General features: G+C 34.8%; 1 protein-coding gene across 2 annotated transcripts in view; it reads left to right on the forward strand.

The window, feature by feature from the left end:
- Positions 1 to 16,973, forward strand: part of ZFPM2 (zinc finger protein, FOG family member 2) — a 539,216-nt gene extending 522,243 nt beyond the window's left edge. For both annotated transcript variants that reach the window (XM_051970971.1, XM_051970972.1), the window contains 3 exons: positions 7,388 to 7,594; positions 10,662 to 10,886; positions 13,469 to 16,973. In XM_051970971.1, coding sequence (XP_051826931.1) covers positions 7,388 to 7,594; positions 10,662 to 10,886; positions 13,469 to 15,960 — 2,924 coding nt within the window. In that variant the 3' untranslated portion in view covers positions 15,961 to 16,973. The remainder of the gene's footprint in view (positions 1 to 7,387; positions 7,595 to 10,661; positions 10,887 to 13,468) is intronic.
- Positions 16,974 to 17,261: the final 288 nt, after the last annotated feature.

Consider the following 17,261-nt stretch of genomic DNA (forward strand, 5'->3'; position numbering starts at 1 on the left):
GGAGTATTTTTGTGTTTATCATGTTTGCTAATGATGGGATCCTTTCCAAAAGGCTTGTCTTAATCTTAATTAGAGTTTATCAGCAGAGGTCTGCATGACATTACGCAGACACTGATTTCATAAATAATAAAAAGTGCAAGTGAAAAATTTGGCAGGAGAGGAAGATATTTGAGGCCACTGATTTCTTGTAAGAGGAGCGTGAATTTCCAAAATGTAATCAAGTTTGAACTGTGACTCTTTTCTTTATTATCGAAACTTACAGTATACTTCACTGCAGTTTTGACAGCAATTATAATAAAATTTATCAGTTTCCTGTTAGGAACCAGATCTTTTTGTGCAAGAATCTTGATCATAAACATTACTAAGAACAGCAAGTCCATAGTTTTGTCTTTCTTTCTTTCCATGAACACCAAGGCCTTAGTAGTTACTGCTTTTCTATGAAACCTTGAAACTGTTTGTCCTTTACTTTGTGGGGGTAGTGATGGGAAGTAAAAATGAGTGGCTGTGTTTGCAGCATAAGAGGCAGACAAAGAGAGAATCCTAAAATAACCTTTCCATTTGGTGAAGCTATGAAAGTATCAGATAGCTGCCTCAGTGCCTGATGTCATTTGATAAAGGATTCATGCCAAGGCAGGAGGAATGTAATTTTTCTGCTCTAGTTTGCACAATATGATATTATTCCACGTCCACAATGTTCTGGGATTCAATAGTATTGATCATCCCTAACTAGTAAATTACTTATGTGTAATTAACACGAAACCAATAAAGGACTAAGAGAAGTTTATGGCAGCATGAAATCCAGAATTCTGATAGATACAATCTGAAAATTATCCATGGGTCCCTTCTTCTTAAAAGATTATTTGAGCTCTTGCTCCATTTATTGGTTATATAACACTGGACCCATCATCTCATTCTTTTCTCTAGCCTCTATTCCATCTATAAAACAGGAGGTTGGATTTACTGATCACTTTGATCCTCCAACCATAAATCTAAGATCCTTTTTATCCATTTCACTAATGACTATCACCTTCACTAAAACCAATAGAGGAAATAGAGGAAGCAAATCACTGGTTTCAGATAATGGTTTTTGATTGTCTTCTCTGAATTAGCCTGGACTCTTGATGAAAGTATTGAATATGAATAGTACAATTAACTAATGATAGTATATATTTTATTTCTATTAATAATATGTTATTATTGTCCATGTTAGAAGCTTAACATGTAATTCCTTCCATGTGGTAGTATAGTTACCTCAAATGAGTTGTCCCCCTTTCATTTTTAGAGTTTAAGTTGTGCTTCTTTTTAATTGCTTTAGGGTTTAGCTAAGCAAAGCTTGAAATATCTAGGTGACACAGTGGAAAGAGTTTTGGGTCTGTAGTCAGAGAGATTCCTTTTTCTGAGTTCAAATCTGGCCTGAGACATCTTACTAGCTGAACTTGAGCAAGAGTCAGTTAACCCTATTTGCCTTAGTTTTCTCTTCTATAAATTGAATTCATCCCTTTTTGTAAGAAGGTTAAGAGTATTATTTCCAAATAGTCTTTTGGAATCATGTTGACCATTAGAATAAACAGAGAGCTCTTGGATCTTTCAAAATTATTTTTGAAATATTATTGTTATACTATTGATTGTGCCCTGGTTCTGTCCATTTCTGATTCAGTTCATACAGATTCTCAGATTTCTCTGAAACCATTACCTTCATATTTTTCTTCTTCTTTTTTTTTAACAAAAAATAGTATTTAATCACATTCCTATACTATAATTTGTTTAGCCATTATCTAATTTATCAACACCCCATTAGTTTAGAGTTCTTTTGCCACTATAAAAACAGCTACTACAAATATTTCTAAAGAAGCTAGTTTCTTTCTCTTTCTTTGATCTTTTTTGAAATATAAGACAGTAGTGTTCAACCCTTCAGAAAAGCTGTCTTTCCAAAAATCACAACTATATAATGGCAGAATCATGATTAGAACTTATATCTTTTGACTTCTATCACAGTGTTTTGTTTTACTATGTTTTGGTTGATGCTGGTGAAGGATATATAATTTTTAAAAATTACTTCATCTGAATTTTAAGGTAGGAGTAGAGGAGTAACTATATTATATTACATACACTGTGTCCAGAAACATTAGATTAGAATAATGGCATCTAACCCCACATATATTGATATACCACAAGTACAGACTAGTAAAATGTCTTTAAAGGAAACAAAACTTTAAGTCTATTCCTATTTACCTCCTTCCAACAACTGAACATGTTTGATTATTCCTTTTATCTAGACTTGCCAGCATAGGATATCTTATCCCAAATCAATATCTCCTACTCAGGACTCAGACTTCAAAGCATTTCAACACCTGTTCAAAAAGAGAGTAAAATTTAATCTGAGTACAATAGTAAATCATATTTCTATAGTGTTTTGAAATTTGCCAAGCACTTTCTTCTCTACAGACTTTTATAGTGATGATGTAGATCTTACTTTCTCCATTTTATGGATCAGGAAGTTCAGGTGATCCCTAATTCACTTAGCTCATGAATTCCTGAGGTAAAATTTGAATGCAAGTTTCTGCTTGTCCCAAACCCTACATCCTTTTTTACACACTGCCTTTTGATATGAAATTTGTAACTAAAAGTTCAGCATCTTCACAAGAATATATTATAATGCTGAGCAAAGATGAATTCTGCAGCTCCTCCTTTTCTCCTAACAATCACTGATACTTACATGGTTTTTAAGATTTGCTAAATAAATGGTTAATGATGATACCATGGGAATTGTCCCCATTTTAGAAATCAAGAAAATGAGGCTCAGAAACTATTGTGCTTACCTGTGATCACATAACTTAGAGGCACCCAAGTTGGGATCCCAGACTCAAGTTTTCTGGATTCTAGGTCTGGCCCTTTATGAAAAGTATGTACTTCAGTGCCTCTCACATTCTTTTTTCTGTGTAGCCAGAGGAAAGATAAGACACAAGTGATTATACCATCTCTATCTAAGCAGAAAAAGTTTAAATCACAATGCAGCATCAGAGAGATACACAAATTAGGTTCAGATACATTGCTTGGGAAGTTCTAGAGAAACATGTTATGATCTGTAATATAACAATTTATACTTGAATCTTGTGCTTCTATTCTTTGAAACAAAGAACTCTGCCCTCACATGAGTCTTGTTATACTGTTAGGTTTTTGATTAGCTAATGTTGCCCCTCCACGAATAGCATAAATCGATAATGAGGAGATAGCCTCTATCATTCCCAGAGTTCCTTCCCAGATCTGAATGATTCTAAGTGCTGACAAAGTTCACGTATGGATTTGTACATGCATACTTAAGTGTGCAGATATGTGTTTTAGCATGTATGTGTTTTCCTTGAAACTTTTATATCTCATTGAGGCCTACAATATAAACTTTATATTTTTACTTAAATATTGTCATTGATGCTATTTTTTCTTATTTTTAAAACCTCAATTAATTGTCCAAGATTTTTTTTTTCTAAAATGATATCCGAATTCTTACATATTGAGCTATGGCAATTCATGCACTCTCATTATCTCTTCTATCAGATTTTTGCAACAAGTTAATTTATAACTACAATATCTTTTGGGGTGGGAGTGGAAGAAGGAATGAAAATAACATATAAATGAAAAGGTAGATAATAATTCTGAGAGATAAACAAAGAAATGTGACATCCAAATATGTATCATTTTTGCTTGTTTGATGAGTCTTGCTATATGTATACCATAAGGGAAAACAAGATATATAACAGATAAAGTATGTAGCATATTTCAAACCTAAGTGTATTAGATATGTATATCTTGGACTGAAAGTATAGATTAAAAAAGTAATAATAAGCACAGAGCCATAATGTGTTTTTTCTACTATTGGAAGAAAGGCTTCTTTTCTTTAAACAAACCTTTATTTAAATCAGCCTTTTTGAAACAGATCTTTGGCATATCTTCTTTTCAGGAAGTTCTGTCAGTGGAAACTAAGATAAAGCAGTCGTCATATTATAAGGAATATTATATAAGAAAGATCAGTCAGCAAAAGTTGGTAGTGAACACACAGAGAATGAAACTTCCTTATGAGAATAACAGAATTTAACTTTGTGGTTTGTTTGAATTGTGTGTATGGAGGGGTATCTTTGTGTTATAAAAATTAATCCATAAATCACAACTTTTCTGAGCTTCAGTATTCTTATCTATTAAAATAGAAATGTTAATATCTGTCTTACCTACCCTATCCAGTAATTGCATGGACCAATCAACCAAGCAGCAAACCTTTACCAAATACCTACAGTGTGCCAGGAACTTTATGAAGACCTGGAGATCCAAAAAGAAAATAAAAATAACCCCGACCCTCAAGGAGTTTCCTTTTTAATGGGGGAGGTCCTAGTAAGGAGTAAAGGATGGTGGGGAGGCAGAATATGAGTGGAAGAGGACAGAGGAAAGATGGGAAATGCAATCAAGGCAAAGTGAGAAATGGCTCACTGTATGAAAGGAAGTAAGTGAGTATCAAGTTAAAAATATCAAAGGAATCAATTTTTTACAAGAAGGAAGGGGGACTAGCAGTACCTCTTTTCAAATTATATTACCAATTAGTAATAATGAAAATAAGTTGTTATTATATAAGGAAGAGTGGTTAATCAATTTTAAAAAACAGGAATACAATATACAGAAATAAATAATCATAATAACTCAAAGATCCCAGCTTTGTGGGAAAGAACTCATTTTTTGATAAAAAGCTTTTGAGAAAACTGGAAAGTAGTCTGGTAAAAACCAGGCACAGAACAACAACTCAAAATATATACAAAAATAAGCTCAAAATGGATACAAGATTTTAAATGTAAGTAAATCAGAGAATAGGAGGAAATGCCTATTAGATTTATAAAGAGGGGAAGAATTTATGGCCAAATAAGAGATAAAGTGGTTCATGGAAGATAAAATGTCTAATTAATATTACATAAAATTAAAAAGTTTTGCACAGAGCCAATGAAGCCAAATTTAGAAAAAAAAATAGGAACACTGGAAGGAAATGTTTATAGTTTCTTTGATAAAAGTCTCTCTTATATGTGTTTATGTGCATATGTATGGATATTTATGTTTATATGTATCTATCTGTATCTATATCTATATATCTATGTATCAATCTATATATGTGGGCCTGAGCTAAATTTATAAAAATAAGAGCCATTATCAAATTAATAAATGGGCAAAGGTTATGACAGTCATCTAGGTGATACAGTGGATAGAATGCCAGATTTGAAATCAGGAAGACTCATCTTCCTGAGTACAAATTTAGCCTCAGATATTTAATAGCTCTGTTATACTGTGTTATACTATGCAAACTCAATTTGCCTTTGTTCCTCATCTATAAAATAAGCTGAGAAGGAAATGGCAAACCATTCTAGTATCTTTATTAACAAAAACCCAAATGGAAACACAAAGAGTAAGACATCACTGAATGGTCCCAATAATAACAATAACAAAAGATATGCAATGGCAGTTTTCAGAAGAAATCCAAACTATCAATGCTCATGTGAAAGCAAAAAGCTCAAAATCACTAATAATTAGAGAAACATAAATTAAAATGGCTCTGAGATGCCTTCTCATACACAACAGATTGACTGCATGACAGAAAAGAAAAATGACAAAACCCTAATGCATTGTTGGTAGAATATATACTGTTCCAACCATTCTGAAGAAAAATTCAAAACTATGTCCAAAGGGATAAAAACTGTTAATACCCTTTGGCCCTGTACTACTGCTACTAGCTTCGTACTCCCCAAAAGAAAAAGGACCCTGTATACAAAAAGATTTATAGCAGCTTTTTTTGTGATATCAAAAAAATTAAAAGCAAGGGATACTTATCAATTAGAAAAGGGCTACACAAATTATGGCATATGAATGTAACAGGATCCTATTTACTATAACAAATGCTGAAAGGGATTCAGACAAATCTAGGAAGATTTATATGAATTGATGCAAAGTGAAGTGAGCAAAACTAAGAGAACAGAATACATATAATACTATAAAGATTGTAAATCCAATGAACTCCTAATGAAATTTGCTGTCCACCAGATACAGAACTGGTGGACTCAGAATATATATTGATGCATACCTTTTTCCTCTTTATTTTTTGTGCTTTTTTTATTTTGAAAACTTGGCTGATGTAAAAATGTTTTATATAATTTTACATGGATAGTAAATATCATTCCCTCTCAATCAGTGGAGGAAGGGAAAGGGGGGGGGGAGGAGGGAAGAAAACACATAACTAAAAATAGAAATAAAAATGCATAAATAAATACAATCTCTTCCCCTCCTCTTGCAGCATTAGATCAGAATCTCTGTACTGTAAATCAGAAAACAGAAGAAAAATGCTTAAGAAAACTTGTCACTAAATAAATGTGAATTACTATTAGCTATGATATATGTGAGAATATATTATATATTTATATAATATTTCTTTAATTAGTAATGTAAAATCAATCAGTAATTTTTTTCTAAAATTAATAAATCCATTTGAAAGCAGCTAATGAAAATATTTTGTTTTGGAAACTATAGATGTGCAGTCTTTTATGAGGGAATTGGACTAATGACTTGTAAGGTCTTTTTCAGATATAAACCTATGAACCTTGGATATTATGATATGTTGTCATATGCAGTCATTTTATTGAGCAATTTTGCTTAATTTTTTGTTAAAACGGAGGATTAAAATGTGGAATAAAATGTATCAATAAAAAAATTTTAATCTAATAATCTTCTTTGAGAGGATGAAGAACAAAATTATAGTGCATATGATCTTCCTACTTTCAGCCACTAAAGCAAAAGTGTTGAAAAAAGGGTCATCAGAATATAGGTGTGCATGCATGTGTGTGTGCATATATATATATTAAATATATATACACATACATATGTACAAGCATATATATATATATATGTATATATATATATATTGTGTCGTATATGTATACGTATATATGTATGTGTGTTTTAGAAATATATGTGTGTGTATGTTTGGAAAAAGATTGTATTTAGGCTAAACCCATTGTAATTTTTTTTCTTTAGTGTGAACAACAAAGCTATAATAAATTGATCATTTAGATGAGATGCAAGAACAGAGGGCAAACATTTGATGTAGATACCTCAGATATTAATTATCTATCTTTTCTTGACCTCTTTTACTGTCAGTTATTATGGACGGATATCTCATCTAATCCAGGAAAGAAGTACCCCTCCCATTCCACGGGAAGGGTAAGGATGGCCAGCTACCTTGATTAAGCACTCCACCCTTTAACTGACATGAGATACATAAGAAGATGCTGTTGACATTAATCTACTCTACAACAAGCTTGAAAATTCCATTGTCAATTAATTTTTCTCCTTCTTTTCTTTTTAATAGGGGGTCAGCTTTGGTGCACTACTACGAAGGCCATCTCTGAGGGTGAGGAGCTAATTGCCTTTGTGGTAGATTTTGACTCAAGGCTACAAGCTGCCAGTCAGATGACACTCACAGAAGGGATGTATCCTGCACGGCTGCTGGATTCAATTCAACTGCTCCCTCAACAAGCTGCCATGGCATCTATTTTGCCTACAGCTATTGTCAATAGTAAGTGCTGAGGATCACAGCTTTATTCATTCTATGGGGTATAGTTGAGGTATGCCCAACTCACTGTTAGGCGCTGGGAACTCAGAATTCAAAATATTATGGACTACATATATTCTTTCCTCTGGCTTTGCCTGTATTTTGGTTATGTCTGAAGTGGTTCTATGGAAGGAAGGCAGGAAGGAAAAAAGGAAGAAAGGAATGAAAGAAGAAGAAAGGGTGAGCGCATCAGAGGGGAAAAGAGAGAAAGAGACAGAGAGACAGATAGAAAGAGAGGCAGAGAGAGAGAAAAGGAAGGAAGGAAGAAGAAAGGGTGAGAGTATCAGAAGGGAAAAGAGAGAGAGAGAGACAGAGAGAGAAGAAAGAGAGAAAGAAAGAAGAGAAGAGAGAGAGAGAGAGAGAGAGAGAGAGAGTGAAAGAGAGAGTCAGAAGAAGTAAAATTCTTCCAGTGTATATGTCAACTCCTGAGTGGCACATGAAACACTGACAGCAGTGAACTGTTTGGATATTTTACAAGTCTACTTAGCAGAATAGGAGGCCCTTTAAATACGATTGATTTGATCACAGATCACTTTGAGACTTCAAATATAGTGACAGCACTGATAAAGATTGGTCCCAGGAAGACCTAGAAAAACATAAAGGAAAATGGACTTGAAAAAGTTTTGAGAAAGAAAATTCAGATAATTTTGATATCTAAAAAGTTTCTTAATTTAATCTTTGATTAATATATAATTTTATTTTTATATTAAAAATATCTCTAGCAACAAAATTTTCACAAAAATTCTCTGTTCTTATATCACAGTTCATTGTTTTATGACAATTTTTATATGTATATCATGAGAAAATATGAGAAAAAGATATGATTTTCATATGTATATTATGAGAAAAAGAACCTCATGGTATCTATGGTAGATAGAGTTCTGGGCCTAGAATAAGGAAGACTTCAATTCAGATCCTGCCTCAGAGATAATATTTGTAAAAACTCTTAGGAAATCTAAAAATGCTATGTAACTACTCATCAATATTATTTCATATAATAAACAGCATTATTTTAGCCATAAGTGTATTGGCTGTCAGTATAAGTGGAGATAAAACAGCCACATTGTAAGAAATATTATATAATAATACCATGTCAGTTCCCTGTTCAATACTCTCCTTATTGCCTATGTGATAAATTACATACTTCTCTGTTTTGACAGTCTGGCTTTTTTTTTTAAACTTTTCTTTCCAATCTCATTATGCACTTGATACTTCAGCCAAAATGGCCTACTGAACATTTCTCAAATAAAGCATTGCATTTTTCACTTTTGTGCCTTTACAAAGACTCTCCCCAATGCCCAGAATGCTTTTCCTTCTCACCATACCTCCTGAAACCCCTGGCTCCTCTCAAGAGCTCAAGAAACACTTTAAGGGATCTCTCCTCAAAATCCTTTGCTTTTATTCTATGTATTCCCTGTCTTTCTTTTGTATTTATATCCCCAGCAGCTTAAATGGCATGCACTTAATATATGCTGATTAAGAAAGTTCTGTCAGTAAAAGATTGTAGTGAAAATTCTGGCAGCAAAACAGGACAGTTTTGAAAGTAACATGTGGAATTTATTATATGTGTGTGTATATGCATTTAATATACATTCTATGTACACATATATTTATGTATAGATTGTATGTATTTTTTAAAGCAGGTAATGGACAGTCATGGTTTTATATACAATTACGCAATACACTTTGTCTCTTTGAATTTCTTTCTGTCTCTGTCTCTGTCTCTGTCTTTGTGTGTCTCTCTGTCTCTCTTTCTCTGTCTCTATCTTTGTCAGTCTCTCTTTCTCTTTCTGTTTCTCTTTTTTCTAGTGCATGCATGCATATTTTGGTAAATGGAAATGCTAAGGTTTGGGGCAGTGGGGATTACATGTGTTTAAGTTCAGAATTTTTTTTAAAAGAAGTCCTTTGCCATTCCTCCTTCTGAAACAAACAGAGTCATTTAATTCTTAAAATTCAAAATAAGTAAATGACTTTGTTTGATTAATGAATGACATTTAATCTCTTAGTTATCCCAGGCAACTCTAAGATTCTTAGTAACAAAGGAGCTTGCCAGTCAGTCTACTGTAGTAGAGAGAGTTTCTGACTGTAAGTTCCCCACATTGATGAAATTATGTAAATCTTTCCACCCTGATTATAGAAATATATATACATATATATGTGTATATATATATGTATATATATACATATTCAGAATGCAATCATGTCAATGTATGTGTATAAATTATATATAAATATATATGCATAAATTTAAAAATAAGACCAATGATTTCACTAGTACAGAAAATTTTCACAGCTTCTTCTATAAATAACAATGGAAGATTTTTTGTAACTTATAGTTGTAAGGAGTTGCCTAAGGCATTGTGAAATTAAATGATTTTTACTAGATCATGTGAGCAGTATATCTGTAAGAGACAAATCTGCAGCCCACATTGTCCTGGCCTCAGGGTCACCTTTCTATTCACCATGCCATACTGTCTTTCTTAAAATATATTATATATGCAATGTTATACATAATAATCTGTGTAAAATTATTTTCATAATAATTGATAATAACAATAGCTAGCATGTATGTAGTACCTACTATATGCCACATACTTTACCAAATGCTCACTACAACTCTGAGAGGTATCCCAGTTTTACTGTTGAGGAAACTGAAGCAAAAAGGTTAAGTGACTTGCCCAGGATCATTCAGCTAAGAAGTATCCGAAAGTAGATTTGAATTGAGGTCTTCCTGATTTCAAGCCCAGCACTCTATCCACCACATACCTATTCTATTATATAAACTCCTTGAGGACATGGGTGTCTTTAACCTAAGTTCTTACAGAGCATCTAGAAAAATGATCAGCCTATCGGAGGTACTCAATAAGTGTTCATTGATTTGTTTTTCTATGGAGCCCCATTCAGATTTGTTACTGGTCATTTTGCTGGTTTGGATCTTAGAAGCCTGAGAACAAGAAATCTAAGAGATGCTCTGCTTGTCACTGACTTCAAAAGTACTGCAGTTGATATGTACCTTTATTTCTTTTTTCAGAGGACATATTTCCTTGTAAGTCCTGTGGCATATGGTATCGAAGTGAGCGGAATTTGCAAGCACATCTCATGTACTACTGCAGTGGGAGGCAAAGAGATGGGCCCCCAATCACAGAAGAGAATGAGGATGCTCCTCACCAGATATCCAGTGCTTGCCCTTTTCCACAATGCACCAAAAGCTTTTCCAATGCCCGAGCCCTGGAAATGCACCTAAATTCCCACAGTGGTAAGTTTCCCCTTTCTCTTGTTTCTCTAATATGGCTCTTCTAGGCCAGTTTTCTTTATAAGTCATATACACCTATTTTCCCTGATGTAGGAATTGAATAGGCAGGTTGACATGGTAGGTTAGAGTATTGGAGACTGGAATCAGGAAAACCTGCCTTTAAATCTTGCCAAGATATCCATTAGTGAAGAGACTTTCCATTTTGGGAGACTCTTGTATTTAGGTGAAATGTAATCATCTTCAAGGACAATCTAAAGTAGTCCTTGTAGAATTTACCTAATGCTGACCTTAGTTCATTCATTTATTTCCTGGGTCTGTCAATCTTTGAAAGCTGTAGTTTACTTAGCAGATTCACCCTATGTTTAATCATAGAAGTGAAACCCATCATTCTTAATTCTACTAAAACTAGACATAAGAAAAGCAAAAGTAATATTAATTTGGATAATTGGCTTCTTAGACATCTACCAATGTTGAATTATTGACATTTCAACTGTGATAGTTGTGGTCATAAGTAATAGATTTTGAGCTATAAAGAGATCATTGAGTGGACCCTTTCATTTTATGGATGCCCAGAGAGGTTAAGTAACTTGTCCAGCATTACACAGCTAATAAGTATCCAAGGCAGGATTTGAATCCAGGTCTTCCTGACTATAAGCCCAAAGCTCTGCTGATTCACTTAGCTACCATTAGTGTTTTAAACTTCATAGTCTTTTTACTTTGACAGGTAAACATTTTCTTAGAATACATCTGCAATAGGAGAATCCATTTCCTTTAGAGTTCCATGGTAGATTTCTTTTAAAACCCAAATATTTCTTTTTCTTTCCTATCAACAATCACTCTTTCAAAACGATTTGCTACATAGATTCCACTTAAATATAGATATATACATCTTTTTTCTCGAGTATGGCAGAACCATCATCAGAGGTCACAGCTTTTCTAGGAATGCCTCCAAAGTCAATAGGGCACCTCTTCTAAAAAAATCTTTGTGTATCTGATTATTGGGTCAAGGAGTCTCTGAGGATAGGATACTTCCTTAAGCCATCTCACCCACATAGCTAAGGGGATATTTATGAGTGTTGTGGTTTTCGAAGCAGCTCAGTTGCTTTCCACTCACCTTATTCCTTGGTCTCTCACATAATCTGAGTTTATTCATCTGGTAAAATAGAGGGTTCAGGGAAAGTTGGCCTTCCCAGATGGTGAGCGTGGGGAACCACAAATATGGTTGAACATTACTGGAGGCACCATATGTGCTACTTAATAACTCTCCAATGGGGGGAGGACTGGGAAAAAATTACTATATTGGCTAAGGATAACTTTTCTTTGGTATGGGAAATAAAAGAGAAAGTTATAGGAACTCTAACTTCAGCTATGTCATTCCTTCCTTTCTTGTAGAAAGTTAGCATGATGTAGTATCTAGAGTTTAAGAGTTGGATTAAGGATAACTACATTCATACCCTACTTCTGTAGGGTTTAGATCTATTAGCCTGGGTAAGAGATTTCCTCCCTTTGGGCTTCAGTTATCCCTGTAAAATAAGAGGTTTCTCTCTTTTAATTTAGTGTTTATTCTAATCTAATCTGTGAAGAAGATCACACATAATAGTTTAGATCATATTAGCAAATTAAAGACAACAGTGTTTAATAAACTCTAATGGATGTGTATCTCATCTTAAGCTACCCTGAAATAAAAAAAAATGGGGGTTTATAAAAAAGATAAATAAGAGGATGGTTTGCTCTGCAAAAGTGTTCACATTAGAATTCATTCATTACATATCTTTCACTTTTAAAATATTTTTAATGTGATTTAAGAATACATTTTCAGAAACACTTCTATATCATATGGCAAAGTTGATTTATAACTTTATATAAAGAAGTAGTGTTTTCCTAATAAGTATCATTTTCTAACAGAATGCACACTGAATAAGGAATTGGGAAGCCTTGATTTCAACTCAAGTTCTGTGTTTGCTAAGTGATATCTGTCTAGTTATTTAAACCCTCTGAGTTTCATTATCCTCCTCCCTTAAATTAGGATAATAGTACCTACCGTGCTACCATCATGAGAAAAATGAGAAAAAATGCATATAAAAGCACTTTGAAAATAGAAAAGCATTCTAAAAATATAGGATACTGTGATAGATCATAAATTTCAACAGCATATTGGACTTTGAGGTTCTCTCTACTAACCTCCCATATTCTACAATTGAGGAAACTGAGATCCACACAAGTTAAGTGACTTGCCCCAGATCACATTGGTGGCAAATGATGAGAGTTAAGATTTGAACCCAAGTAGAAGTAGAAAATTTTAACCTTCTGTAAGGTTCAAGAGAACCTTTTAATTCCAAATCTTGGTATCACAGTAGATATATATTTATTGCATATACAATGACTTGTTTCAAAAGAAAAAAAAAACGTGCTAAACTTGGCCAGTTCAGCTGTTTATTTATTAACAATTAATAATTACTAATAAATAAATTAATTAATAATGATTAATAAATTAAATAAACACTTGAATTCGTTGGAAAGTTCCATGTTCTTTGAAAAACAAGATTTTTGGTTCTTAGCAATCTCCTTTTTTTGTTTCTTCACAGGTGTGAAAATGGAAGAATTTCTCCCTCCTGGTGCTAGTCTAAAATGCACCATTTGTAACTACACTGCTGATTCCGTGATCAATTTTCACCAGCACCTGTTCTCCCATCTCACTCAAGCTGCCTTCCGATGCAACCACTGTCACTTTGGCTTCCAGACTCAGAGGGAGCTATTGCAGCACCAAGAAATCCACGTTTCCGGCAACAAACTTCCAAGAGAAAGTGACATTGAACACTCCCCAAGTGGAAATGAAGATAATATACAGCCAGCCACAGAGCTGTTGACTAGAAATGAACTTCCCCAGAGCCAAAAGGCCATGCAGACTAAAGATGCTAGCTCTGACACAGAGCTGGATAAGTGTGAGAAAAAGAATCAACTTTTTCTCCCAAATCAGAGACCAGAACTACAGGCTTCAGCTAATAAACAAAGCTTTTCCTATACAAAGATCAAGTCTGAACCTTCCAGCCCAAGACTTGCCTCATCTCCAGTTCAGCCTGGCATTGGTCCCTCTTTCCCTATGGGTCCTTTTCTATCTCAATTTGCTTTCCCCCAGGATATCACAGTGGTTCCTCAGGCTTCAGAGATCTTGGCCAAGATGTCTGAACTGGTCCATAGGAGGCTGAGGCATGGAAGTAGCAGTTATCCCCCTGTCATCTACAGTCCTTTAATGCCCAAAGGGGCTACTTGTTTTGAGTGCAACATAACATTCAATAACCTGGACAATTACCTAGTGCACAAAAAGCATTATTGCAGCAGCCGATGGCAGCAGATGGCCAAGTCTCCTGAATTCCCCAGTGTTTCTGAGAAGATGCCTGAGGCTGTAAGCCCTAACAATGGTCAGAGCTCCATTAACCTTCTTAACACAGCTCCTCATCCTTCTGACCCCGAGAATCAGCTCCTTCAAACATCCTGTATCAATTCCTCTACAGTCTTAGATTTAATTGGGCCAAGTGCAAAGGGCCATGACAAGGACTTTCCTGCACAGGCTAAAAAGCTATCTGCTTCCAGTAGTAGTGATGACAAAATCAATGGGAAACCCTCTGATGTAAAGAATTCCAGCATTTCTTTAGTGGAAGGAGAAAGTGATCCTAATAAGACCACCTGTGATGCTTGCAACATCACCTTCAGTCGACATGAAACCTATATGGTCCATAAGCAGTATTACTGTGCAACTCGCCACGATCCTCCCCTCAAGAGGTCTGCTTCCAACAAAGTGCCTGCTATGCAGAGAACAATGCGTACCCGCAAGCGAAGGAAGATGTATGAGATGTGCCTCCCAGAACAGGAGCCAAGGCCTCAACTTGTCCAGCAGCGTTTCTTGGAAGTAGCCAACCTCAATAATCCTTGTACATCTACTCAAGAGTCCACAGAAGGGCTGGGAGAATGCTACCACCCGAGATGTGACATCTTCCCAGGAATCGTCTCAAAGCATCTGGAAACATCTCTCTCGATCAACAAGTGTGTTCCTGTTTCCAAGTGTGACACTACTCATTCCAGTGTGTCCTGTTTGGAGATGGATGTACCCATAGATCTCAGCAAAAAGTGTTTATCTCAGTCTGAGAGGACGTCCACATCTCCGAAAAGGCTCTTGGATTACCATGAGTGCACTGTTTGCAAGATCAGTTTCAATAAGGTAGAGAACTACCTGGCCCATAAGCAGAATTTCTGCCCTGTCACTGCACATCAGCGTAATGACCTTGGACAGCTGGATGGCAAAGTGTTTCCAAATCCAGAAAGTGAACGGAACAGCCCTGATGTCAGCTATGAAAGAAGTATAATAAAATGTGAGAAAAATGGAAACTTGAAGCAGCCTTCTCCCAATGGAAACTTATTTTCATCCCACTTAGCAACTCTTCAAGGACTGAAAGTCTTTAGTGAAGCTGCTCAGCTTATTGCAACAAAGGAAGAAAACAAACATTTGTTTCTCCCACAATGCCTTTACCCTGGAGCAATAAAGAAAGCTAAAGGAGCAGATCAGCTTTCTCCATATTATGGAATAAAGCCAAGCGATTATATTTCTGGTTCCCTGGTCATTCATAACACTGACATAGATCAAAGCACAAATGCAGAGAGTGAATCACCTAAAGTCCAGGCCCCCTCAAATGGGTGTGCTGTCCAGAAGAAAGAATCTCTGCCATTGTTACCCAAAAACAGAGGCATGGTAATAGTGAATGGTGGCCTGAAACAAGATGAAAGGCCTGCTACAAACCCACAGCAAGAGAACATTTCCCAGAATCCTCAGCATGAAGATGGACACAAGTCTCCATCTTGGATCTCTGAGAATCCATTAGCTGCAAATGAAAATGTGTCTCCTGCAATTCCTTCTGCAGAGGAACAGTTGTCTAGTATAGCAAAAGGTGTGAATGGCTCCACTCAGGCTCCAACCAGTGGAAAATATTGCCGCCTGTGTGACATCCAGTTCAACAACCTTTCAAACTTTATCACTCACAAGAAGTTTTATTGCTCGTCACATGCCGCAGAACATGTCAAATAAAAAAAAAAAAAAAAAAGCAAAAACCACTAACCAACAAACCCATCAGTCACCTTTGGTACCAGTGTTTAGTATCTTGTTCCATGCAGTCCAAGAGACTGGCAATCAGGAGATAACTCATTAAGGCTGAGTTGAAGACTTAAGGTGTAATTTCATTACAGTCCATTAGTAAAGTGTATTATTGGTGCCATTTTCAAAAATATTAATTTATTTTACCAGCAGTATTCATAGCTGTGGTTATGTTATTTTTATTTAAAAACTTTATATTAAAGTCATTTGTAATGTTATTGTATAGTTATTGTGTAGCACATATGGTTTGCACTGTATAGTAGATTTTAAAGAAAATAGTCACAAACAATACAGAAAAAAAGCATTTTAGAAATAGCTTCAAAAGCACTTGTGTATCCTGATTTTTTTCTTATATGCTGTTGCAGATATATGTATATGCTAAAATATAACTTGCAAGGACATTTTCAATACACATGCTGTAAAGTTCGCCTTAAGATTTCAATTCTTAAATGACCAGGCTCCGTTTTGCACTTTATATTTTAGCAGATACAGTCCTTTAGTCATTAGGCTTTGCATTTGTATGTAGCGGTATGTTTCCGTCCATTTTCTTAATCTTAAACATGTATGTTAAATGAAGATGGCAATTTTTTTCTTGTATAGTACTTGTATTTTCTTTCACTGATGCATCTCTGTCTCAATTTTTAAACCTTTGCTGTTAAATGCAATACTTTATAAAGAATGAACAAAATTACTGGAAGCAGTATTGTAAGTAATGAGGATGTATTAATCAGTTTTATCTTTTGAAAGGCACAGTCAAAATTGAAACCCTAAACTCAATGCTGCAAGTATGAATTTAATTCATATATAAGATCTATTTAAATATGAGTAGCAATACTGCACCTGGTGATCACAAAGATAATGTTCTACTTCTGATAGAAATGATTTCTCAACAAATGTTGTTACTATGCATGTATATGGATGGAATAAAATTCCAGATCGTTGGAGAAGTTTGGAGATTTTTTTTTTTTGAATGAAAGAAATCTCAGTCATATGATGCAAAATGGAGCCACATCACTATAATAAGGGTATCATGTGCTAAAGGCCCTTAAAATGTATGGAATTCTCCAAATCCTCCACACATCCTCCACATCGTAGGATTCTGTTTTTCAAACAGCCAAATAAGAACCATTCATATATTTCTTTTGGATATCCATGTAAGATTTTAAGATTAACAAAGCACTTCGCTCACTTTTAGGGAACCCGATTCTAACAATAGCCTCAGGAAACAGTCAGTG

This window comes from Antechinus flavipes, chromosome 1 (genome assembly GCF_016432865.1).
Source record: "Antechinus flavipes isolate AdamAnt ecotype Samford, QLD, Australia chromosome 1, AdamAnt_v2, whole genome shotgun sequence".
NCBI lineage: Eukaryota > Metazoa > Chordata > Mammalia > Dasyuromorphia > Dasyuridae > Antechinus > Antechinus flavipes.